Raw genomic sequence first — 25,508 nt, 5'->3', positions numbered from 1 at the left:
AGATGGCTGACTGTGACATTAATTAATCAAATTTTTATGGAAATTTTGCATAATGTCATATCATGTTATGTTTTCTCCTCAGTCCATGGTGCTCCTGCTGCAGCAGAGTCAGAAGCAGTACGTCTTCGAATTCGACACTTCTGGTCGGGTCACATCGGTGACTGTGCCCAGCATGGCCAAGCACACCATGTCCACTCACGTGTCCATTGGCTACATTCGCAACACCTACAACCCCCCTGAGAGCAACGCCTCTGTCATCCACGACTTCCACGAAGATGGACGACCCCGGGCCACCTTTCACCTGGGCACGGGCCGGCGGGTGATCTACAAGCACGGCAAGCTGGGAAAGCTGTCGGAGGTTCTGTATGACGGCACAGCCGTCACATTCGGCTACGACGAAACCACTAGCGTGCTGAAAATGGTAAACCTGCAGAGTGGCGGATTCTCCTGCACAATCCGGTACCGGAAGCTGGGTCCCCTGGTGGACAAACAGATGTACCGCTTCTCAGAGGAGGGCATGGTCAACGCCCGCTTTGACTACACCTACCATGATAACAGCTTCCGGGTAGCCAGCATAAAGCCAGTGATTGGCGAGATCCCGCTGCCCGTGGACCTGTACCGCTACGACGAGATCTCAGGGAAAGTGGAGCATTTCGGCAAGTTTGGCATCATCTACTATGACATTAACCAGATCATCACCACAGCCGTGATGACCCTCAGTAAGCACTTTGACACTCACGGGCGCATAAAGGAGGTGCAGTACGAGATCTTCCGCTCACTCATGTACTGGATGACCGTTCAGTACGACAGCATGGGTCGCGTGGTAAAGCGCGAGTTGAAGATCGGGCCGTACGCTAACACCACACAATACCGCTACGAGTATGACGGTGATGGGCAGCTTGTCGGGGTCAAGGTTAATGATTGGTCCACTTGGCGCTACAGCTACGACCTCAACGGCAACTTGCACCTGCTGAACCCAGGAAATAGTGCTCGGCTCTTACCGCTACGCTACGACCTACGCGACCGCATCACGCGACTGGGTGACATGCAGTACCACCTGGACGAGGACGGGGTGCTGAGCCAGCGTGGCTCAGAAGTCTTTGAGTACAACTCCAAAGGTCTGCTGGAGCGAGCCTACAGCCGCATGGACGGCGGCTGGAGTGTCCGCTACCGCTATGACGGCCTGGGTCGCCGCGTGTCCCGGAAGACAGATGACGGCGAACATCAGCAGTACTTCTACGCCGACCTGAACTATCCGGCTCGGGTCACGCACGTCTACAACCACTCTGGTAGTGAGATCACCTCCTTCTACTATGACCTGCAGGGCCACCTGTTCGCTATGGAGGTGAGCAGCGGGGAGGAGTACTACATCGCCTCGGACAACACCGGCACACCGCTCGCCATCTTCAGCAGCAACGGCCAGATGGTAAAGCAGCTGCAGTACACGGCGTACGGCGAGGTGTACCACGACTCCAACTCCGACTTCCATCTGGCCATTGGGTTCCACGGGGGCCTGTACGACCCGCTCACCAAGCTGGTGCATTTTGCTCAGAGAGACTACGATGTCCTGGCGGGTCGCTGGACTGCACCAGACCACACACTGTGGCCAAAAATTGGCAAAGAGCCGGCTCCCTTCAACCTGTACATGTTCAAGAACAACAACCCGCTCAGCGATATGATAGACGTGAAGAACTACGTTACCGGTAAGTACTGGGAATGGGAATATGATGAAATAACAATATGTTGCACACCAAAACAATGATATCACAATGCTTACAATACGCTGTCACGTACTGCATGACAGTTCTCAACGATATTTTAAAAAGAAGAATTTGTGCGTTAATCCGTTCAACCCTTTATTTTTGCTTGCTTGTCCTGCAGATGTGAAGAGCTGGCTGGTAATGTTTGGGTTTCAGCTCAGTAACATCATCCCAGGATTCCCCAGGCATCCTCTGCACTTTGTTGATCCTCCATATGAGCTCCTTGCTAGCCAGGATGGTGACAACGTTCAGGTGAGCCAGTGTGTTGATGCAGTAACCGACTGCAAAAGCCCATTTCCCATCAGCTGGTCTATTCTGCAATTCAGCAGAAATTAATAAAATGGGTGGTAGTAGCCTAGCGGGTAACACACTCGCCTGTGAACCAGAAGACCCAGGTTCAAACCCCACTTACTACCAATGTGTCTCTGAGCAAGTCACTTAACCCTGAGTGTCTCCAGGGGGGGACCGTCCCTGTAACTACTACAAATGCCGTAAATGTAAAATTGACTTGGAGCTCCTGTTACATCATGGCAATGAGAGCTATCGTGGGAGAATAGCTCTCCCCACGGTTCATTCATTCCATTCATTCATGTCACGTTAAAGGAATTTTTAACAAATTGACCTTCTTGCCTGCGGCCGCTGAACTGTGACCTTTGCCCTCTCTTAGATTATCACTGGGGTGCAGCAAGCAGCTGAGCGACACAACCAGGCTTTCATGGCCCTGGAAGGACGGGTTCTCAGCAAGGAGCGGCGAGCCAAAAGAGACAAGCCAGGCTACTGGTTCGGGACGAGTGTGGCTATCGTGGGACGTGGCATGATGATAGCGGTAAAGGACGGCCATGTTGTAACAAGCGTGTCGGGCGTCGCCAGTGAGGACAGCCGCAAGATCGCCCAGGTGCTGAACAACGCCATTTACCTGGAGGGCACGCACTACACCATAGACGGGCGGGACTGCCACTTCTTCGTCAAGCTGGGCCTGGCTGACAGTGACCTGCTCGCCCTCGGCCTCAGCAGCGGGCGCAAGATGCTGGAGAGCGGCATCAACATCACGGTCAGCGGACGTTCGCGCCGCGGCGTCACCGTGGAGATCCACACCTCCGCCCTGTCCTTCAGCGTCCGCTACGGCCTGGCCGGCGACGTGCTGGACAAGGAGCGCTCCCGGCTGCTGGAGCAGGCCCACCAGAGGGCGCTGGCGGGCGCGTGGGCCCGGGAGCAGCGGCAGGCGCGGGAGGGCCGGGACCGCCAGTGGACAGACGCCGAGCGGCAGCAGCTGTTGGCCATGGGTAAGGTGCCCGGCTACGACGGCTACTACGTGCTGCCCGTGGAGCAGTACCCAGAGATGGCCGACAGCAGCAGCAACATCCAGTTCCTCAAACAGAACGAGATGGGCAGGAGGTAACAGCGCACCTTGCCTCTCTGGAGACATGCCGCCAACCGGAGCTTGAACTCCGTATTGGATTTTTTGGATTTTTTTGGAAAATATTTTTCAGTCATTTTTGGTTGGGGGAACCGCACCGAACATCCAAACAGAACCCACCAAATAAAAAACAGAGGGACCGAATTCTCAGACGGCTACAGCGAGCTACTCTACGTGTTCTTATAAAAGAGAATCAGAATCAAATTTAAATGTGGAAGCTGGCGCAGTGCCACGCCCACGCGGCGTCACGTCACAGAGGGCGGGATTCTGGAGACTTCACCGCGAGGAAATTCAGGAAACGCGTTGCATCGCTTCCCCTTTCCCTCTTTTTCTTTCCTTTGCACTATATGACAATCACGAGAGGTCACTGCGCTTTCCAGAGACGCCCGAGGAGACTCTCTGTAAAATATGTAATACTTCCACATTTTTTAAAGAATCGTCGGGACTGACATCAACGCGCAGGAGGTAACGAGTAGTTACGTGTTGTTTATACTTTACATGAAGTCCTTTTGAAACTGTGAAACACATATCGTCTGCGTGTGTGTGTGTGTGTGTGTGTGTGTGTGTGTGCAGGTGTGTGAACACTGACGTTTGTTCAGCACTAGAATCATCTTCAGAAATCAGACGTGTACATTTCTTGCAGAAAGTGATGGTTTAACGGTGCGTTTTGTATAAAAGCTTAAAGGGAGGAGAAAAAAAACACAACAGCAGCATAGCGAGGATATTTACTTTGTGCTCATGTGACATTTTAAATATTGCCACAAACTCAACATCATCGACTTTTACCGAGAAAATACTCTAAACCGGCCTCTTTCCACGGGGGACGAGTCACAGTGTGGATGTCAAAGTTGGAACTCAAGTCACTTCAACACAACTGCAGTTGGGCGGGGATTTTACTGAAATAAACCATTTGAGTAAAACTTTTACACTCGTTCCTTCCATCACACACGGTGCATTTTAGCGCAGATATGTACTGCACACGCGGACTGTTTGTGCTTGTAATTCTGGCTGCTTGAGCGTGGCCGCTTTAAATAGCCGACGGTGCAGGAGGGGTCGTCTTACACTGCACTGCTGTGTCAGGTTCTGGGGGCACGGAGGACACGGGTGCCATCAGCCATTCGTGTTTTTTTTTCATGCTCATTATTAGGTTTACATTTCATACTTTTTTCTTTTTATGTTTGCAGTGTTATGTGTGTTTCCGTAGAATGTCTAGCTAGGACCTCTGAGGGACGATATGGATTCGCAGGCTAGATGCTCTTGGCCCTGCGTTGGGACAGTGACGTAGTCCCTGGTTTCAGTAACCCAAGTCAATAATGTTACTAATGTGCAGGCTCACACACATCCATCGTTCTTCATAGAGCGAAGACACATCCACACATACGGCATCGAAGAAAAGAACAATAATCTCATGTGGAACATTTGAATATAAATACAGCCTAGTAATGGCAGGCATATACAGTAAGTGTCAAGCGATGAGCATTCGTGATTAACAGTGGTGGAGTCTGTGGTTTGTAGACGTTCACTTTTATTTTGTCCAAGTGAGTGAAAAAGATTATGTGCAAAGGTGGGAAAACAACAGACTCGATTCACAGACAACAGAAGATGTTCACTACATGACAGATTGGTTTTTAAGGCTCAGTTACACAATAATTCAGCAGGGGCGTTTATTCAAAAGCTAAAATGTAATAATTTAAAAATACAATTTATGTGATTTATTTCATATATTAAACTATGTGTAATAACTGTACATCTACACTAACAAAAGCTATACAAAGATCTTTTTTTTCCTTAGTAAAAAACACGACGTTTCATCATGTTTTGGGTAAATCTGAAGGTCAGGGGTCACACTAGGTTAACATGTCCCAGAGGCAACAGCAGCAGAGGGCCGTCCAGCAGGCTGTCAGGCAGGTCCCGTCAGAGGAGGTGTTTCTCCGCTCCTCCACCACGTACACTGAGCCGGGGAGACAGAAGAAGCAGCGTGAGAAACGGAGGTGTTGTGAAACAGGAAGGCGGCGGCGTGTGTGTCCTCACGCTCTGTGGTGTGTAACGCACGGTTGGGACGCGCGCTCCAGCCGTCACTGCACCACTAACAACACTGTATGCAGACATCTAAATATTGTATGAAGCAAGTTATTCAAGTGTCAGCCCAAGAGCACATTATGTAACTCGGCGAATTCTGTAACCATGACTATTTCAAGGTGGATCGTTTATTAGAAACCATGTGGATTAATGCATCACTGTCACACAAGTCCTGGGAATAAACATGACCACAGTCCACATAAAATGTGCCTGTCAGCAGCCGAATTTCAGATTTTATTCCTGACCAACATGCTGCTTGTGTGTGTTGTTCGAGCTCTGACTGAGGCAGAAAATGCATTTCCAGTTTGTGTGCATTTTCATGCACAAAATATAAGCTGCTTTCCAGGTGTATACAGGCGGAAGATGGTTGCGGTCCAGACCACTTACAAACCAAGGAAGGAAGATTTCTTCAACTTCCCTCATCATGCAATCAGAGTGCGAGACTTGGAACAGTCCTCGTCTCGTTTTCAGCTTGTACGATTCCAAGCTACGTTTTGGTCTGGTTGGTCTGGTCTACTTACTTTTCAAAGGAATGGATCTCAGACATCATCATAGGTTCTGGGTGCATGAAGTGCTACATGTTATCATTATACAATGCTCAAAAATAATTAAGACATCCTTTATTAAATACGTCTTATTTATATATTTTCTTATTAAATACTTTGTTCTTTACGTAGTTGAACGTGCTGACAACACAAATCACACAAAAATTATTAATGGAAATCAAATTTATCAACCCATGGAGGTTTGGATTTGGAGTCACACTCAAAATTAAAGTGGTAAAACACTACAGGTTGATCCAACTAATGTCATGTCCAACAATGTAATGTCCTTAAAAACAAGTCAAAGTGAGTCTCAGTAGTGTGTGTGGCCTCCACGTGCCTGTATGACCTCCCTACAACACCTGGACATGCCCCTGATGAGGTTCTCCTCTCAGACCTGGACTAAAGCATCTGCCAGCCAGACATGATGTCCCAGATGTCCCGAATAGCATCAATGCATTCGTCTTGCAGGAACCGCTGATGCTCTCCAGCCACATGAGGTCTAGCATTGTCTTGCATTAGGAGGAACCCAGGGCCAACCGGCACAAGGGGCCTGAGGATCTCATCTCGGTGCCTAATGGCAGACAGGCTACCTCCAGTGAGCTGTGCAGCCCCCCAAAGAAATGCCATCCCACACCATTACTGACCCACTGCCAAACTGGTCATGCTGGAGGATGTTGCAGGCAGCAGAACGTTCTCCACAGTGTCTCCAGACTAAATGTGGACCTGCTTTCATCTGTGATGAGCACAGGGCGCCAGTGACTAATTTGCCAATCTTGGTGTTCTGTGGAAAACGCCAAACATGCTGCACGATGTTGGGCTGTAAGCCACCCACCTGTGGACGTCAGCCCTCATACCACCCACCGTTTGAGCAAACACATGCACATCTGTGGACTGGAGCTGAGCCCCAAGTGTGGGTTGTAGACGCCGTCTCATGCTACCACTAGAGTGAAAGCACCACCAGCATTCAAAAGTGACCAAAACATCAGCCAGAAAGCTGAGAACTGAGAAGCGGTCTGTGGTCACCACCTCCAGAACCACGCCTTTATTGGAGATGTCTTGATAATAGTCTATAATTTCCACCTGTTGTCTATTCCATTTGCACAACAACATGTAAAATTGATAGTCATTGTTGCTGTCCTAAGTGGACAGTTTGATTTCACAGAAGTGTGACTGACTGGAGTTACATTGCGTTCCCTTTATTTTGTTAAGCAGTGTAGTTTTCATGTTTCTGTTATTTTCATGTTGCCACGTTATACAAAAAAAAAAAAAAAAAAGTCTGAAAACTGACAGACTGTAAATGGCCCCTGTCAGAAGTGACACAGTGACACCTCCAAACACATCTTACTTCCGATCCAGAGTGTCTCTATATGCTATAATTATATACCATAAATAGGGACATAAGTTACATACAGACTGCAATTAATGTACAGCTCAATGGAGGAAAAAAACAAAAAAAATTATATATATATATATATATATATATATATATATATATATATATATATATATATATATATATATATATATATATATATATATATATATATGGGTTTTTTATTAAGCTCCCATTCTAATAAAAAATATTAAAAGCCCTCTAGAAAAAGGGCAGAAACAGTAAAAGCTAATGAAAATTCCACCTAAGAGCAGCTAGTAAAGTTATTTCCGGGTTATGTTGAGGGCGTGTTGCTGGTGTAAATAGGATAAACGTCCCATTTATCTCCTCACGAGGCAGTTACCATGACAGCGACAAGAGAGAACTGGTCACTGTTTGGATTTTTTTTAAGCAGAAGCAGCTCAATTCAGACAGATCCCCCTCACCCAACACGGACTGTCAGGTTCATACATCTACAAACAGTCCACACCGGCATACATTCTGCTTTAAATAGAAGTTTGGATTATTCATGAGGAAAACATAATTTATATGAAGTGCTCTCTACACAAAAACCAGGCCAAAAACAAAACCCACAACCGAAACCAACGGTTATAGTGTGAAATATGTAACATATCACAAACACCATATTTAATAAACATATTACATGCTCTGCAGCATTCTGACAACCACTTTCAGGTCATTATCAATATACCAAAAACAGGCCTGTTCAATTATTAATAAAGATGCCGTTTCTGCACTTTACACAAACAAGTAAAAATGTGATTTATCTACCACTGGTGAAGCTCAACACAAAGCATAACGCACTGTTATTTTCTCTCTGTGTGACTTCAGTAAAATAGTTCAACTATCTAAAGTGAAAAGGGCTCAAACTGGCCCACAGCAGAAGGATTAATGAATAAAATTCACCACCATGGTAAAGTACCACACAATCTGGTGTCATCTACACTCACAGACTACAAGAGTGAACAATAAACAAAAAAACTCAAACCTGTGTTTTTTGGAGCTTCACCATACACCACTCCCGGTGGGGGTGGGGCGCCCTGCCACCCGTACTGTGTGGGCACCTGGTACCCCTGGTATCCTGGCTGTGGGTACGATCCAGGAGGTCCTGGGGGGAAGTTGGGGTAGGCTGGGTTGGGCTGATCCATCTGGGGTGGGTAACCTTGGCCCTGGAAGCCTTGGTGTGGATAGCCCTGGGCCTGGAAGCCTTGGGCAGGATACCCCTGAGGGCCATACATGGTGGCGGAGGAGCCAGGATAGGCCGGGACGGCGGGCCCAGGCCCGGCATATGGCGGTGGATGATCAGGATTCATTTATACCTACAGGGTGACACAAAAAAATCCAGAATCTGGCCATTATGAACAAGAGCTTCATCTTCATTCATTTGAAAAATGATATTTCATTCATGGCTGTCATGTAACCAGGGAGAGTTGAGGAACTACAACTGGTTGGTTGTAAGCAGTGAAACAGCGAAGCCTCCCAGAATTCCAGGGCATCGGGATGCAGCATGTGCTTCTGCTGGAGATCTTGAATGAGCTCTTTGTTGCGAGATGTTAACTGCTGCACTCCCCCGCCATGCACAGCATTAAAACGCCCCTCACCCTCCACCCTTTTACACGGTAACAGCGCCGCCTGGCGGCGGGCTGCGTGTGGGTCCGTGGACCCAGGAAGAGAAACGTTACCTGTTACCAGGAACAAACCAAAAATAAAATAACACGAACATACCGACACCAGAATGAGGAGCTTTTATTCCGCTCGCTGCACATCATCACTCTTCAATTTAAACTAAACGTTGTAAACCTTCATAAAATACGCGGTGACAAGTTACGTACCTCGGAGAAAATTATTCAAATTGCTTTAAAACTGATCTAGAAAGACGAAATGTGTGAAAAGATAAAAAAAATGCGCACAAGCAGCGGGAAAGTACCTTCAGTTTCAGCGCAGGAGCTCCTCACCAGAAGACGCTCCAGCTTCCAACTTGTAGGTGGTCGTGGTGACGTCATCGGGGCAGCGGCGGGTCAGCTGACGTCTCCTACGTCACGAGTCCCCGCCCTTCCGCTGGCCACGTGAATGGAGGTCATTCGGTCATATAAGATACAGATGCAGTAAAAAAAAACATACGGAGGTGCCGTTTGGGTGTTTTTTTTTCTTTTCTTGGTCACTTCGCGTTTTCTAAACGGCTTGAAGATTATGGGTCATGATTAAGAAGCTGAAAACAGGAAAAACCGGAAAACAAAGAACCTAATGTGCGAACACAGAATCCAGATCCACCCCGGAACTCGAAACGTTCGGGTTTTGTTTATTAGATGATCAGCGTGACTGGCTGGATTGTCTCCGGCAAAGAGACTTTGCATAAAATGTGAAGTCCTGCGAATCTGGGTGCAGTCGTGGCCAAAGGTTTTGAGAATGACACAGTACTGTTTTTCACCAAGTTTGATGCTTCTGTTTTTATTGAATGTTATAAAGACTGATCAGATGAATTACAAAGCCCCTCTTCGCCATGAAAATTAAAACCATCTCCCTGCCATGATCCTCTCATTAACACAAGTGACAGTGTTGAGGAGCCCACGGCTGGAGATCCTTCTGTCATGCTGACCGAGTTAGAATAGCCGACTGGATGCTTCAGGAGGGTGAGGCTTGTGATCATTGTGCTTCCTCTGTTAACCATTTACATTTACATTTATGGCATTTGGCAGACATTTAACCATGGTTACCTGCAAGGTGACGCCACCATCAGTCCTGCCCCGTGCCAACAGTAAAGCATCCTGACACCATTCATGTGTGGGGCTGCTTCTCATCCAAGGCAGTGGGCTCACTCACAAAAACACAGCCATGGATAAAGAATGGTACCGAAACATCCTCACACAGCAACTTCTCCCAACCACCCTAGAACAGTTTGGTGAAGAACGATGCCTTTTCCAGCATGATGGAGCACCGTGTCATAAGGCTAAAGTGAGAACTAAGTGGTTTGGGGAACAAAGCATTGACATTTTGGGTCCATGGCCAGAGAACCCCCAGGACCTCAGTCCAGTTGAGAACTTGTGATCAATCCTCAAGAGGTGGGTGGACCAAACAAAAACTCCAACCCCTGATTATGAACAAATGGGTCGCCATCAGTCAGGATTTGGCCCAGAAGTTGATTGACAACACGCCAGGGCAAATTGCAGAGGTCTTAAAAAAGGGCCAACACTGCAAATATCGACTCTTTGCCTAAACCTGATGCAATTGTCAATAAAAGCACTTGAAACTTATAAAATGATTGTAAAGTAATTACACTTTAATAAAGTGAAGTAAATGTCATTCTGAAACACTGCAGCACAGCACATGGAGTCACAACAAAATGTGTCCTCTGCTTTCAACCATCATCCTTGGTGAGCAGTGGGCAGCCATGACAGGCGCCCGGGGAGCAGTTTGTGCCACTGAGTGAAGCACCGTCCCCACGCACTGCTCCCCGGGTGCCTGTCATGGCTGCCCACTGCTCACCAAGGGTGACGGTGAAATACAGAGGACACATTTCGTTGTGTCACCATCTGCTGTGCTGCATTGTTTCACAATGACAATCACTTCACTTTTACTTGGCGGTTTGGCGATTCAAACCGGCAACCTTCCGATTATGTGTCCACGTCCTCACCTGCAGAGAAACTGACAAAAACATCTAAAAACACCTAAGCAGCAAACCAGTATTTTATGTCATTGGCTACGACTGTACAGTACCAGTCAAAACCTACTCATTTATGGGTCTTGCATTTTTTACATTATGAAGACAGAGGATTATGAAATCAGACATGAGGCCATGTAATAAAACAAAAAGTTGAACGTTTGATTCTCTCCAAATCAGGGAGCTTTTGCTGTGATGAAATCACAGACATGAGGCAATGTAATAAAACATGGCCTTGAAGGTAAAAGGAGGCGACTCTGAAAAAACAGATTAATGAACCGTACAAAAATACGAAATATGTTTCTTGCATTAGATTCTTCAAATGGCTCCATCTTCGCGTCCATAACCACCAGAGTAGGTACATCCAAGTTTTGACTGGTAATGTGAATGTGTGTGCGAGTATAATTTTTTTTTTTTTTAAAGAATTGTGGGGGGGAGAGCAAGAAGCATTGACGTTTATTTCAACAGATTACAGTGAAGCATGGCAGTGTTTATATGACCAACTCACTGCTCAGCACAGCGCAAACACACTCTTTACAATATTTTTTTTACGTCAATGAAACAATGTGAAATTAGAACATTTTATAACACATTAATGCAGCAGTTTCTTCCTCGCCTGTGCAAACTTTACATTGTAAATGAAACCTAGGACCACATAAAGCAGTGCAACTTAACACTCAACACATGACGTTTCAGTAAAGGTGTCAAGAGGGAAGTCATTCGTTTTCTCAGTGTTCATTAACACTGAGTTTCAGTAGTCGTAAGCCGATCCAAACTAAAGTATAGCATTGCAGAAGAATCAAGATGGACCAAGTAAAAGTCTAAATCTTCGACTAATAACCAAGATGGAAAAACATCAACAGTGATGGCTTTACTTCAACTCCAAATGGAGTTGCTCCTTCAGCATCATTTCCCGTGTCAGACCCGCAACATTCCTCTCTGGACTTGACGGGATCAGTGAAAGACCGTCTGCCTCCAGCGCCTGTCCTGCAGGAAGGGCCACAGGCTGTCCCGGATGGCTGCTTTGAAGGGCGTGGGCTCCACGCTCAGGCCGAGCAGCACCAGCCGGGAACACTCCAGCTGGGCGTTGTGCGGCCGCTGAGCCCCGGCGCCGGCAGGCTGCTCCGTCAGCTGTAGTTAGTATAAGAAGCACAGACAATAAAACGTCCCATTTCATTTGCATAACGCATTTCAATAGTCCCACCACTTCAACTTTCAATTAAAACAAAGTTTTTCATTTGCTGCATTGTATGTTCTTGGTTTGATATTAACTGGACTGGAACTGTTAATATTCGCAGCCCAATTTAACACCAACATGGCAAACTGGCGTAAACCCCCCTGCAGCACACCAGCTCTTACCGGTATCAGGTGGCTGCTGGGCAGATTGAACGCGTCCGCCATCGCACAAGCCATCTCATACTTGGTCATTTGCTCCTTGCCGGAAAAATGGAAAATGCCTCTCAGCGAGGAGTCCTGAAAGTCATTGGTAGTACGGAATTATGTAAAACTTTTCACTAAACCGTGTGTGTGTATATACTTTTTTCACAATTCAATTCATTCGAATTTGACAATATTTAAGTAAGACAACCTATATTTTTTGGAGCTTCCACTGCATCTACGATTACTTCCCTCAGTGGAAATATTTCTGTGTAATATTGAAAGTGAAATAGTGCAGCGCAGCACACGGTGGCACAACAAAATGTGCCCTCTGTATTTAACCATCACCCTTGGTGAGCAGTGGGCGGCCATGACAGGCGGCCGGGGAGCAGTGTGTGGGGACGGTGCTTTGCTCAGTGGCACCTTGGCGGATCGGGATTTGAACCGGCAACCTTCTGATTACGGGGCCGCTTCCTTAACCGCTAGGCCATTTTGGCAGAAAATGAAAGTACAATTGAGTAGCGTTGCCTTCTGCCCACCTGAAGCCTTCTCTCGGCCATGAGGCGGCAGACCCGCGCCACGTCGCTGGTGTACGTGGGGAAGCGCTGCTGACAGTGGTCTATGGTGCAGCTGTCAGAACCTTCCTGCACCAGGTCCCACAGAACCGACACGGCGCTCTCCTCCACGCGCTCCACCTCCCCAAACAGGATGGGCACACGCAAGATGGCCGCCTCTGTGGTACACAGGCCAGAACCCGGCCAGGCGACACTGTGAGATCGTGTGTGTGATCCAGCCAGGGTGGAGATGTAGGAGCCACAGACCTGGGTTGTGTCGCAGGACCTCGCGCTCGCCCTCCAGCTTGGTCTTCCCATAAAGGTTTAAGGGGTTGGGGGCATCGTTCTCTCCATACGGAGGGTTCCGGCCGTCGAACACGTAATCGGTGCTGATATAGATGAGGAATATCCCAGCTGACAGCAGATGAGAGGACATTTAAGTCATCGGCTCCAGGAACTTAAAACTGCTGAAACCGTTAAACTCATAAACACACATTTTTAACACATTTTTAACCACAAATGCTGAAGACAGAAGCCTGATGCACAAACTAAACAAGAAAACACCCACCACACCACTGCCATTGGCTAACTGTAGGCCTTTCCCCCACAACGGAGAACATTTTCTGTTGCCCGTGGTTGCATGAGCTCTGACTATGGGATGGAACTATGGGTAAGAAACTATGAGGGAGGTATCTAGAAGGAGGAAGCAGGGTGTGTGAGAATGCGGTCAATCTCCCACAAGCATTTTTAAAACCATCAATATCAATCGAGCCCTAAATATTAATATGTGGGACGCACGGGCCAAAAATGACAAAAAAACGGCCCCACCCGCACAGGTCTGACTGGTTTCAGGCACGTCCCGCAGTAACTGCAGCCAAAGCACCGTTCTTGCCGCAGGCTCCAGTGTGAGAAAGTAGGCGTGGTTAACGGCAGGACTGTGCACCGCCCTCATAATCCCACCGCACACAGAGGTCAAAGTTCAACAAGTTTGATATTTCATTTTACGACCTTCAGCAGTCTATTCTGCAGGTGCAGGCTATTCAGGACAAGGACTAAGTGAACCTTCATTTGGAAATGTATCTTATTATATATCACGAGTTGAAATGTCAGCAGTCAGTGCTCATTAAAAATTCTCATTGTTTTGTAATTGATTTACATTTTGGAAGTATGAATATTTATTTATGCAATGACGTTTGTTTCACTTCAGACATTTTTGGGATAGGGGGGCAATTGTATTGGGGTGATTGACACACCTCATTGTGTTTTGGACCATGTAATAGTCCCATTGTGTACAGGTTTGCCTTATATTGGGGCCAATACCAAGAGACAACCTTTCTCAATGTGGCATCAGTTTCAACGTTCTGTAGGTATAAAAAGCTGGTATTGTCAGTAAGTTCCAAGTTCAGCATTCAAACAGCCATGAACACACGACGTCACTTAATGGACGAGCAGCGTCACCTGGCCATGGTGCCTTCGGGTCAGTGGCAGTCAGTCAGATGTTGCTCGTGAACTTGGTGTGTCTCAAAGTGTCATCAGCAGACTTGCATCAAGACACAGAACTACTGGCAGAGTTGGAACACATTGACTCAGAACAACACCATGGGACGAGTGAGGAGCACGAGACGTCGCTGTCATTGCAGCAAATGGTGAAGCACTGACACTGACCCTAACTTATTGTGAGTAGTGTATATGCACCTTGCTTTTTATTGTCCTTTTATATCTCACACATGAACAAAACCCACCTCCTCAGATGTCGCCCTTTTTAAAAAATATAAAAACCGTTTACAACCGTTCCTGTCCCGCCCGGTCGTGATCATCTCTGACCTGCCTCTTTGGCCAGAGTGGCGGATACATGGACGTTCAGGTTGAGGGCGGCTTCAGTGTGGCGCTCCACAACATCCGGCCTCCTTTCCGCAGCGCAGTGCACAATCACATGAGGCTAAAAAGGAGCCACGAGAAACGCTGCTAGAGGTTCAGATGTTCGTGCAAAATGGACCACGATAAAAAAGGAAAAAAATACTCCCGAGCACTTACCTGGAAGTCCTGTATGACGCCTCTCAAAGCTTCTTCGTCCAGCAAGTTGCATCGGAGGAACCGGGGCCGAGCCCGACTGTAGCCGCAGCCCAGGCCGTCCCAGGCGTTGTTCTGGAACTCTTTATAAACCGCCCGGCCAAGCAGCCCGGTGGCCCCGGTCACCAGGACGCGCCTGGACGGGACGTCCACGTTCTCCTGGAGCACAGACACATCATCACTGCGCTTACACTCTCCGCTTCTTCCTCCTGGGGTGGGCGTGGCAAGGGTTCATGACCTGTAGCTGTTACAGCAGCACAATCTGTCTAATCTCTGTTCTGATCCAACTTCCTTTAAACTTGAAGCAGGTTTAGGGTTTCATTCAAATCCTTCCTGTTTTTATTAATGTAAATTAGATCATTTCAGTATTATTGCCATTCTGAGTATATTTAATACCATTTACACCACTCAGGTGTTCTAAAGCGAAGTGTTGGTGATGCGCGGGACCTCGGGAGCAGCAGGAAGCAGCAGGAAGGCCGCCATGAAGACGTCGTGGACGGTCATCACCGCGACTTACCTGCACCAGCTCCGCGTGTCCGGGGGTAAAGCGGATCTTACACTCTTTATCAGCGGCGCGCATCGCTGCATCTCGTACGCGGGAGGGCCGCGGCGGTCCGGGGATCTTTCCCGACCGCGGCGACGCGTGTGACGGCGACCAAACGGAGATGTTCGAGGCCGCCAACGCTGCGAAGCAAGTGCGCAGGCCGCCAAACAGCGGACTCCGCAGAAAATCTGGCGCGTCTACCCGGTTTCCCTCGAGCTATTACATTACCCTCTGAAATCAATATTTTCCATTCGTTGCGCTTCGAAAGGTATTTTAATTCATCAGACCTTCCTCCGTCATGGGACATTTCGCTGCATTGGATACATCTACATGGCTAAATTCAAGACTTATTCATACATGTGCAGTAAAGGCGCTGGCCGACAGCACAGTTCCGCACACCGACCCAGTCACTGAATCGGACTCTGATGACACTGAATCCAGAAAGTTACACCGCAGCCTACCGACCACCACAACAAAGCTGGGGGGGGGCGTTGTTTATGTTGTTTAATCGATCACTATACCTCGCTGTCCGCATACCGAAATCCTGGCATCTTTTCACGCCGTAGCGCTCCGAATCGGTCTCCGCAGGTGTCGCGTAAAACAAAACAAGGATTTTTGAGAGTCGTCGCGGCGCACTTCCTGCGCAAGACAACAACGCGCGTCAGGACCACTAGATGGCGGTAGTTAATCCTTGTAAATATAAACACTAGGTGGCGCGTCGAAGGGGGCGTCTATGGGGGCGAATGCGTCAACAGAGCCGCCATCTTGGGAGGGGCTGGCGCTCGTTTTAAATGAATGGGCGTCTATCAGGGCCAAGGTGGAATGCAGGATTAAAGGGCCATAAACCGGCAAATCTGAGAAGCGTCAGGCCTGTATTTACGACCGAGCCACGAATAAATCGATATACAAGCGTTTTTTGAAAATATACCACAATTTTATGTTTAAAATGTAGTTTATATGTATTCATTTTTTCATTCGAAATAAACTTCAACTGCACTCCTACTACCTGCAGAACGATACAAATACAAACACCACAAAAAGGGCAGAAAAGTTTGCTGGCAATACCTGGCAATCTTCACGATAAGACCTGTAGCGTTAGCACATATACATTTATATTTACACTTTTATCCAAAGCAACAGGTATTTGTATGGATTTGTAGAGAACTATAGATGATGAACTGTACACAATACATTTTTCAGACAAAAAAATACTTTATCGTGGAAAAAAACATGCAAGTGGAGGTGCAATTTAAAAAGTACCAGACTAAATGCTTTATTAAAAGAGTATTAAAATTGTAAATGTAAAAAAAATACAAATATGACACTAAATCTAAATAACTGTGCAGTGGGTGTCACTACAAGGTTGCTACTAGCCAAATGATTGCATAATACAGCAAATGCTGTTTCATTGATAAGTGTGAAATTAACAATAAATAAACCATATTAATTTATAATACATAACATTAGACCAACAATACAAATTACATTTCCATTATCCATTTAGTTTCACAATAGAATTATAATTTATAATGTATCACTGTAGCACATATTGAATGTAAATGGACAAAAACATATACACAATAATAAATAATAATAAACAATAATAACAGTAAGGTCAGCCACAGCATGTTCCTGTTGGTCATTCAGAGCTTCTGGTTCTCCTCCATCCTCCAGTCTTCCAGCTGCTTGCTTCCTTCATCACTCATCTTCACTGCAGTCAGCCCCAAAGCCAGCAGCTCGGAGGCTCTCCAATGATCACACGCTGAAGGCAGCAGTTCGGTCCCATGAAGGAGAATGCACATGTACAGTATGCACTGATACTTAATTACAATTAAAATTAAACATTGAGTGTGTGTGTCACTCTTACAGACAATTATGGCTACACTGAAGATCTCAGTAGAAAGTTCTGCAATGAGAATCTACAGTATCTCACAAAAGTGAGTACACACCTCATACAGGGAGTGCAGAATTATTAGGCAAATGAGTATTTTGTCCACATCATCCTCTTCATGCATTTTGTCTTACTCCAAGCTGTATAGGCTCGAAAGCCTACTACCAATTAAGCATATTAGGTGATGTGCATCTCTGTAATGAGAAGGGATGTGGTCTAATGACATCAACACCCTATATCCGGTGTGCATAATTATTAGGCAACTTCCTTTCCTTTGGCAAAATGGGTCAAAAGAAGGACTTGACAGGTTCAGAAAAGTCAAAAATAGTGAGATATCTTGCAGAGGGATGCAGCACTCTTAAAATTGCAAAGCTTCTGAAGCGTGATCATCGAACAATCAAGCGTTTCATTCAAAATAGTCAACAGGGTCGCAAGAAGCGTGTGGAAAAACCAAGGCGCAAAATAACTGCCCATAAACTGAGAAAAGTCAAGCGTGCAGCTGCCAAGATGCCACTTGCCACCAGTTTGGCCATATTTCAGAGCTGCAACATCACTGGAGTGCCCCAAAGCACAAGGTGTGCAATACTCAGACATGGCCAAGGTAAGAAAGGCTGAAAGACGACCACCACTGAACAAGACACACAAGCTGATACATCAAAACTGGGCCAAGAAATATCTCAAGACTGATTTTTCTAAGGCTTTATGGACTGATGAAATGAGAGTGAGTCTTGATGGGCCAGATGTATGGGCCCGTGGCTGGATTGGTAAAGGGCAGAGAGCTCCAGTCCGACTCCGACGCCAGCAAGGTGGAGGTGGAGTACTGGTTTGGGCTGGTATCATCAAAGATGAGCTTGTGGGGCCTTTTCGGGTTGAGGATGGAGTCAAGCTCAACTGCCAGTTTCTGGAAGACACCTTCAAGCAGTGGTACAGGAAGAAGTCTGCATCCTTCAAGAAAAACATGATTTTCATGCAGGACAATGCTCCATCACACGCATCCAAGTACTCCACAGCGTGGCTGGCAAGAAAGGGTATTAAAGAAGAAAAACTAATGACATGGCCTCCTTGTTCACCTGATCTGAACCCCATTGAGAACCTGTGGTCCATCATCAAATGTGAGATTTACAAGGAGGGAAAACAGTACACCTCTCTGAACAGTGTCTGGGAGGCTGTGGTTGCTGCTGCACGCAATGTTGATGGTGAACAGATCAAAACACTGACAGAATCCATGGATTGCAGGCTTTTGAGTGTCCTTGCAAAGAAAGGTGGCTATATTGGTCGCTGATTTGTTTTTGAATGTCTGAAATGTATATTTGTGAATGTGGAGATGTTATATTGGTTTCACTGGTAAAAATAAATAATTGAAATGGGTATATATTTGTTTTTGTTAAGTTGCTTAATTATGCACAGTAATAGTCACCTGCACACACAGATGTCCCCCTAAAATATCTAAAAATTACAACAAACTAAAAACTACTTCCAAAAACATTCAGCTTTGATATTAATGAGTTTTTTTTGGGTTCATTGAGAACATGGTTGTTCAATAATAAAATTATTCCTCAAAAATACAACTTGCCTAATAATTCTGCACTCCCTGTATTTTTGATCAAATGTGCCCACTTACTTACTTATTAGGAATTAAAAGTCTTTTTGTCTTTTGTAAAACGTATCATTTGTGCTGTCAGTAGGCTGGTAGTAAATGGTGGAATGGAGTGGGGCTGCTGCTGCCAAATTTGGAGTGGTTCTGCCCCCATCTGATGTAATCCCACTTCAAACCTTTGATGAACCTTGAGAGCCCTGTGATGGGACTGGTCTTATGCCAGATACACCACAGCGATTAGGTTCCAGGAGGTTTCAGGGTGTACAAACGGTCTCAAAAACAGCAAAATCCTATCGTACACACACAGCCTGGTCAAGGATTTAAGATAAGAATTTGGGACAATCACACTGCTGAACTGCGATACACAAGAACTTAACCTGTTTTATAGTAATTCACAGTATGAACAGCTTTCTTAAAGTTGTCTCACTTTACATATGCACAAAATACTTGACGTAAGGGGTGAACAGGACCTCCTGTGTGCTGACAGAATTCAACACATCTGAACATGCACTTTCAGGAAAATTCCTACGAGGAAAAAGCGCTGTGCCATTGAGTGTTTCCAGTATCTGGCATGCCTTTCTCAGAAACGGGCCGACTGTTTGTTAGCACAGAGCCCCACCCACCCACCCTTCCCAACTCACACTCCCCCAGACTGGTTTATTTTTCAGGTCTCTTTCAATATGCTCGCGTGTGAAAGGAAGACTTGTGTAGCAGTAACGTTACATAAACTCATTCATTAAAACATTCATCCACACATCAAGCTGCGCTTCTCAGTTCTCATCAGTACGCAGTAGCAGGTTAATAGAAGGACTTTGTCAGCATTCAACCCATGACAAGCAGTATAGGAGACTTCCCAGCATCAGAAATGGAGATATTCTACACTGAATTTAGAAATATACCCAGGACACTTATTCACACGATGGCATGTACCAGACGCTCTTACAGGTTAAGAGTCTTGCTCAGTGACACTGGGGTTTGAACCTCTGACTTTGTCACCTTCTGGCTCACAGGCAAGTAAAGTGAAGTGATTGTCACATGTGATACACAGCAGCACAGCACACAGTGAAATTTGTCCTCTGCATTTATCCAATCACCCTGAGTGAGCAGTGGGCAGCCATGACAGGCGCCCGGGGAGCAGTGTGTGGGGACGGTGCTTTGCTCAGTGGCACCTCAGTGGATCGGGATTCAAACCAGCAACCTTCTGATTACGGGGCCGCTTCCTTAACCGCTAGGGCACCGCTTAGTGTCTTACCCACCAGGCCACTATCACGTTATTTTCAGGTGTTATTGAGCAAGGGCTGATTGCAGATAAAATGTAGATAAAAAGATGGAAATTTTCATTTCAAAAGTAAAAAAAAATTTATTTCAAAGTAAAAAAAAAAAAAAAAACACTTTGGAAAGGTGAACTGCACACTTCAATGTCAACAAAACATCTTGTGACAACAGTCACACGCCTTACTAGGAAATTTGTCCCAAAAGGTCACATTTGTGCAGTTCTCAACACCTATGTTTGGGTTCATGTCCTGCAAAGCTTTTTCCAGAGTTAAAAAAAAACACATATTACAGACAAGCAGTATTTAAGGCTTATTTCAAAGAAAAGATGTATTTTGAAAGAAAGACAGTACAAAAATGTTGGTTTCTAGTTTATTTTTATTTGCTGCTGGATAGCAGAAGGTACAAAAGGAAAAATAAAGATAGTTGATCTCACGCAGCCCAGAAAGTACAGAAGACTGCTGGACTGGTCTCAACGGGAGGCCGTGCATAGCCGTTAACCCCTTAAAGCCTCAGAGCAGAACAGGCTGCCCACAACCATCAAACATAAATCACATGTGTATTAACCCATATTAAAAAAAAAAAATAAATGAAAGAGAGTAACCAGCGTAAAGGGACGACGAGCAGCTGAAGGCCTGTCAAAATGCGCGTCTCTTGCCCAGCCGATCCGTTCAGATGCCTCCCTCAAACTCAAATGTTGCACAGATACCTTCAAAGTGTGGACAAACTTCAACTCCCTGAACCTTTCATTGTTCTTACAAATTCACAAGGAGTGAATCCAAAACGGGAGCCACTTCCAGACATGTGGATTATGGCCACATAACAAAAAGCCGAACTAAACAAAAATCCCTGGAGAACAGCCGGAAGCTCAGATGTCCATCTCAAACTGGCTGTCATCAGCTGTTAGGAGACAAAATAGATAACATGAAGAATCTGAGGAGGGGGGAGTGTTTTAAAACCACAGGTTTTTTTTTTTTTCTTTAGTAAAAGACTATTTATGATCAATGTTATAATACTATTCATTCACTTTCATGAAAATACAAAAAACATTCTAGGACATTCTAAGCAGTGTCTGTTTATAACCAGACATGGTGACTAGTCATGTGCGGTTCTGTTTGCTGTTCTCATGGAGGACATCACACCTTCACCTTGAAACTTGGCCGTGCAAAAAAAAAAAAAAAAAAAAAAAAAAAAAAAAAAAAAAAAAAAGTACCTGGTATCTAGGGCACTATCGGCAACTATAGCCTGTATGTACATACACACGATGAACTCCAAACCCGTTCCTCTGGTTCCAGCCCGAGGCAGCAGTTGGCAGAAGCCGCCTGTACATGAATTCTATAGGTAGGTTCCACGTGACTAGATCCTACATCTTGAGGAGGTGCTTGGGGCTCACCTGAGAGATCCTTACTGTTCTCCTCCGCGTCCTCTTTTGGCAAGGGGTGTGAGGCAGGTACAGTCACCCCTGGGATCTGGGGCAGGCAGATTGGGGGGGTGCGAGCGATGGGCGAGTTCCGGCACTCCAGCAGAAACTTCCGGTCGTACGTGATCCTGGTTCCTGGTTTGATTAAATACACGGAAAACATAGGTATAATCCAATCTAGCAACGAATAAGTATGAAATCTGATCTCGCAGTGCAGAGATCAACTGTACAAGGACATATGCAGAGATACAGAAATATATTTACATATACAAGGGTGTTTAATGCTACAGAATTAACCCTGCATCAGGGTTCAATAAGTTTTTTTTATTTCTATTCCTATGACAATCATTCCATGCTTCCCATATAACATGCAATTAGTAGTTTGACCAAATTAGACTAAAGAGTGGAGAGTAAAATGAACATTTCATGTGTGCATGTCCTGCGCATGTACTTCACGCCTGCGTTCTGGCCCACGGGATCCAATCACACGATGCCAGTAAAACCATGCACACCAGGATGGCCCAACCAGTCAGAACAACTGGCAAGAGGGACTCACCATTCAGATCTACTGCTCATACATAATCATGCACGCTGCAAGAGACACGTATAGATAAGGAGCTTAACAGTCTGTTTATTGATATCCAGATCACTGAATTGATATAAATTGTTGATTAGAACTTTTCCTGTTTAGTGTTTGTCTTAGTAACTAGTGAAAGTGAAGTGATTGTCATTGTTAAACACTGCAGCGCAGCAAACGGTGACAACGAAACGTGTCCTCTGCTTTTAACCATCCCCCTTGGTGAGCAGTGGGCAGCCATGACAGGCGCCCGGGGAGCAGTGTGTGGGGACGGAGCTTTGCTCAGCGGCACCTCGGCGGTTCGGGATTCGAACCGGCAACCTTCTGATTAAAGGGCCGCTGTACATAATGCCAGGCATTATATAAATATGCGCGTCCGTGCATTTCTTAGTTTGACGGAGAACGCGGGTTCCCGGGCGTAATGACGCGCAGGTGAACTCGCCAATTAGACGTCGGCAAGGCGCATGCGCGCAGAAGGAGGTCCCCATTCCTCCACGGGGGTCTTCCCCCACCGCAAGAGTCACATGCTCTCGGCGCAACGTGAAAAATAAACCAGAAAAGAAAAGAAAGAAAAAGAAAACAGCAGCAGCGGACGATCAAAAGACGAAGCCGAGGCGCGGAGAAGTACCTCCCGGGGTGGTGGAGAAGAGGGTCCCTCCGGGCGTCTGGCCGTAAGAGTCGGGCAGCTGCGGCCAGCTCTGGGTGTAGAGGACCCGGCTGGGAATGGGGCAGCCGGAACCTTCCTCGCAGTTGGTCGACATCGTTGTTGACTGCGGAGCCTGCAGGGATCAGACCGCACGACCCAGCGCGGCAGCTATTGTGACGGCGCGCCTCGCGCTGCACGTGCGCGTTATTTAGCGCGTCTGAGGCGCTGGGCGGGGCCTCCGGGCGCGCGCCCGCACGTCGGTGTCGCAATCAGCGTGTGAGTCTGTGTGTGTGTTTGTGTGTGTGTGTGTCTGATCAGTCAAGGTTAGTAAACAGCGCCGTCCCGCTGACGTGATCGCGAACCCTGCTCCCAGGCTGCCTTGCGCTGGGGTGATTCTGGACGTTTCGATGACGTCACTGGCCAGGTGCGGCCATTCCCAGGTGTGAACGTCAGTGGTGAGCGTTACTCAATGTCCAGTGTAGACACTGACCAAACAACCTCACGCTACTATTAAATGTATAGCAAATAATTTCAGGAAATGTATGGAATTTATTCCGTGCAATTTGTCCCCAAGGTGCAGAAACTACCCCACCTATGTGTCAAAAACTGTCAAGATATTCGGGACTGTAAGGTTCAGAACAGGTTTAAGATCTTATTCTGAAGCAAACCCTCCCCAAAGGCCCACATACGCTGTAACTAGAGCAGTAGCTCTGAAAGTGGGCTGTGCAGGGCACTGGGGTCTGTGAAATGTGGGAAGGGGCTCCACAGGGGCCACTTGCAACAGCAGGATTTGCTTACAATCACGTTTTTTTTTAAGTGACATTTAATTTGAACCGTGAAGACCTGCAGAAGTACCATGTTCTAATGACCAGGTTCTTTTTTTTAATTGAGAAGGTCCTATGATGTGATACAGCATAAGGTTTGTGGCGAAAGAAATTCTTCCCTCGCCTGAAAAAGTTGGCGAACTACTGTACTAAGAACCATAAAAATGCTCCCAGCCTGAGCATAACATTCCTCGCATGGTACAACTTCCCTACATCTGGTGTGCTTTATTGTGCTTTTCACCTCCTCATATATTCCACCCACTATATAGACCTATAGAGCTTCAACATGAGATGGGACACACACACACACACACACACACACAGTTACATACCAGGCAGATGATCAGTACATTTCCAACTTTTTATTGAATATTAAGGTAAATATTTCACATTAATACAGGCTACATAAAGTAGAGCCACTATACGACATGAAATTTACTCTCATTTTAACCCTTTTTTCAGTATGTAAACAATTATACATGTATTTACCACTCTAAAAGGTCTGATTTTTCTCTCTTTATGTAATCATCTAGGTTCTTGGCCGGGTATAAATAGCGCACAGTTCTACTGAGCCCTGCGGACCAAAAACACCTTACATGGGGCTTCAAAATGGCTATACTACGCAGAGAATGTATCCTGTTGAACAGGCAATCGATTTGTTCATAGACAGTGGTAAACACGTTAAAGCCCATGTTGGATTTTTCGCTTTTTTTATTTAGTTAGGCACATCAAAAAGTGTCCATCAGGCCAATTAGGTTACTCTCTGTCTGAATGGTTTGGGGGGGGACACTCTTAGGTTAACATCTTTGCAATCGCGTAATTCTCTTTTCAAAACGTCCTCTCTTTAACGTGTGTTTCTTGTTACTGGTCCTATGCCTCGATCGCTAGGTTAGTTGACATGATTCAGGTGCACACTCCCCACGTGAGGCGCCCAGGTTCCGGTCCACACCTGCAACAAGAACAGCCAAGTCTCAGGTCAACAGAATCATGGAGTGTCTGCACAAATGTCCCCTTCACTACAAAGCATCGTCTGACATCTTACCTGCTGCGGGTCTGAGTTCTCTGCAGAGTTGGGGACAACCTTTAGTATGGGGTTCCATGCCGGGTCTGTGGCGTGAAGCCCATTGTACACGGGACCCCCAGGACCCTCAGCTATAGGTGGGTGTGGAGGCATCATTGCCCCTCCATACATGGACATGGGCAAACCCTGGGGAGGGGACAGCGCATGATTGTGTTAAATTAAAAATCCCTCCAGGGTCATGTGAGGGGTCAGAGTGTTAAAGCTAAATGTTCCAACCTTGGGGAAATCCATGAAATTGGTGGGCATGGGCTGGTGGAACGTGTTGGATGGCGCCACGATACCAGTGTCATCTCGCTCCATAGCCTGGTGCTGAGAGAAGGCAGACTGCTCTGGCAGCTGCTGGGGCATCATGTGCCCTCCCATCAGGGGCTGAGACCAGCCAGACATGGCCTCTGAGAGGGACAAGAGCCGCATCGCGGCGTTAAAACCCTCACGTCACAGGCAAATTTGCTCTTCAGATCACCCTGACCCCACTCACCCGTGGCACTGCCCACACCAAAAGACCAGATGCCCCCTTGGCCCACTGTTGGTGTGTAACTGGTGGGCAGCATGGTGTGGTTTACTGAGCCGGTCTGCCGGATGCGTGCCAGGCGTTCTGTGCCAATGGGCTGGGGCACTTTGCGGTCCTGTTGGTTGGAGCTGCTGGGTTTGGCCTGGATCTGTGGCGTAGCGGTGGACGTGCAGTGGGGCGAGGATGCCCCAGAAGACACAGAGGGCACCGGGGACTCACCTATTAACACAAAACACACACACACACACACACACACACACACAAAAAGAAGCTTTAGTCTAAGGCCCTACAC

General features: G+C 46.6%; 5 protein-coding genes across 22 annotated transcripts in view; 1 reads left to right on the top strand and 4 right to left on the bottom strand.

Annotated features, from left to right (window-relative positions):
- tenm2b (teneurin transmembrane protein 2b) overlaps positions 1 to 4,097 on the top strand; it is a 175,452-nt gene extending 171,355 nt beyond the window's left edge. For 9 of the 10 annotated variants that reach the window (XM_028982319.1, XM_028982318.1, XM_028982321.1 and 6 more), the window contains 3 exons: positions 83 to 1,703; positions 1,882 to 2,012; positions 2,428 to 3,159. In XM_028982319.1, the coding sequence (XP_028838152.1) occupies positions 83 to 1,703; positions 1,882 to 2,012; positions 2,428 to 3,159 (2,484 nt within the window). Of the gene's footprint in view, positions 1 to 82; positions 1,704 to 1,881; positions 2,013 to 2,427 lie in introns of all 10 variants that reach the window. The other variant, XM_028982317.1, reaches the window with a different exon arrangement.
- Positions 4,098 to 4,827: 730 nt separating this feature from the next.
- LOC114791843 (cysteine-rich and transmembrane domain-containing protein 1-like) lies at positions 4,828 to 9,199 on the bottom strand. The gene is made up of 3 exons (XM_028982328.1): positions 9,122 to 9,199; positions 8,183 to 8,513; positions 4,828 to 5,128 (listed from the first exon to the last, which is right to left on the bottom strand). The coding sequence occupies exons 2-3, from the start codon at positions 8,505 to 8,507 to the stop codon at positions 5,025 to 5,027; spliced, it is 429 nt and encodes a 142-aa protein (XP_028838161.1). The 5' UTR covers positions 8,508 to 8,513; positions 9,122 to 9,199; the 3' UTR covers positions 4,828 to 5,024.
- A 2,090-nt stretch (positions 9,200 to 11,289) lies between these two features.
- mat2b (methionine adenosyltransferase 2 non-catalytic beta subunit methionine) lies at positions 11,290 to 16,031 on the bottom strand. Of its 3 annotated transcripts, none has more exons than XM_028983781.1 (7): positions 15,371 to 15,433; positions 14,818 to 15,012; positions 14,608 to 14,722; positions 13,051 to 13,197; positions 12,769 to 12,962; positions 12,212 to 12,325; positions 11,290 to 11,983 (listed from the first exon to the last, which is right to left on the bottom strand). In XM_028983781.1, the coding sequence occupies exons 1-7, from the start codon at positions 15,431 to 15,433 to the stop codon at positions 11,807 to 11,809; spliced, it is 1,005 nt and encodes a 334-aa protein (XP_028839614.1). In that variant the 3' UTR covers positions 11,290 to 11,806. The 3 variants fall into 3 exon arrangements, with proteins under 3 accessions (XP_028839614.1, XP_028839615.1, XP_028839616.1); XM_028983782.1 differs by lacking the exon at positions 15,371 to 15,433 and adding an exon at positions 15,919 to 16,031 and having other exon boundaries at positions 11,807 to 11,983; XM_028983783.1 differs by having other exon boundaries at positions 11,807 to 11,983; positions 15,412 to 15,901.
- Positions 16,032 to 20,517: 4,486 nt separating this feature from the next.
- Positions 20,518 to 23,115, bottom strand: eif4ebp3 (eukaryotic translation initiation factor 4E binding protein 3). The gene is made up of 3 exons (XM_028984035.1): positions 22,783 to 23,115; positions 21,551 to 21,712; positions 20,518 to 21,057 (listed from the first exon to the last, which is right to left on the bottom strand). The coding sequence occupies exons 1-3, from the start codon at positions 22,913 to 22,915 to the stop codon at positions 21,026 to 21,028; spliced, it is 327 nt and encodes a 108-aa protein (XP_028839868.1). The 5' UTR covers positions 22,916 to 23,115; the 3' UTR covers positions 20,518 to 21,025.
- An 851-nt stretch (positions 23,116 to 23,966) lies between these two features.
- Positions 23,967 to 25,508, bottom strand: part of ankhd1 (ankyrin repeat and KH domain containing 1) — a 28,320-nt gene continuing 26,778 nt past the window's right edge. For all 7 annotated transcript variants that reach the window (XM_028983221.1, XM_028983224.1, XM_028983222.1 and 4 more), the window contains exons 32-35: positions 25,184 to 25,435; positions 24,922 to 25,097; positions 24,667 to 24,831; positions 23,967 to 24,573 (exon numbers count right to left, since the gene is read on the bottom strand). In XM_028983221.1, the coding sequence (XP_028839054.1) occupies positions 24,514 to 24,573; positions 24,667 to 24,831; positions 24,922 to 25,097; positions 25,184 to 25,435 (653 nt within the window). In that variant the 3' untranslated portion in view covers positions 23,967 to 24,513. The remainder of the gene's footprint in view (positions 24,574 to 24,666; positions 24,832 to 24,921; positions 25,098 to 25,183; positions 25,436 to 25,508) is intronic.

Source organism: Denticeps clupeoides, chromosome 6, assembly GCF_900700375.1.
Source record: "Denticeps clupeoides chromosome 6, fDenClu1.1, whole genome shotgun sequence".
Taxonomy (NCBI): Eukaryota; Metazoa; Chordata; class Actinopteri; order Clupeiformes; family Denticipitidae; genus Denticeps; species Denticeps clupeoides.
Note: the sequence above shows the minus strand (reverse complement) of the source record. Positions and strands in the feature narration are given on the sequence as shown.

Coding starts and splice junctions, on each gene's coding strand:
- LOC114791843 (XM_028982328.1), bottom strand. CDS start 8,507: ATGAATCCTGATCATCCACCGCCATATGCCGGGCCTGGGCCCGCCGTC. Junction 5,129..8,182: donor TGAAGCTCCAAAAAACACAG/GTTTGAGTTTTT, acceptor TCCCCGGCTCAG/TGTACGTGGTGGAGGAGCGG.
- mat2b (XM_028983781.1), bottom strand. CDS start 15,433: ATGCGCGCCGCTGATAAAGAGTGTAAGATCCGCTTTACCCCCGGACAC. Junction 12,963..13,050: donor GGTCCTGCGACACAACCCAG/GTCTGTGGCTCC, acceptor TGTGTACCACAG/AGGCGGCCATCTTGCGTGTG. Junction 12,326..12,768: donor TGGCCGAGAGAAGGCTTCAG/GTGGGCAGAAGG, acceptor AATGACTTTCAG/GACTCCTCGCTGAGAGGCAT.
- eif4ebp3 (XM_028984035.1), bottom strand. CDS start 22,915: ATGTCGACCAACTGCGAGGAAGGTTCCGGCTGCCCCATTCCCAGCCGG. Junction 21,713..22,782: donor CTTCTCCACCACCCCGGGAG/GTACTTCTCCGC, acceptor TAATCAAACCAG/GAACCAGGATCACGTACGAC. Junction 21,058..21,550: donor GAACAGTAAGGATCTCTCAG/GTGAGCCCCAAG, acceptor GTCTCCTAACAG/CTGATGACAGCCAGTTTGAG.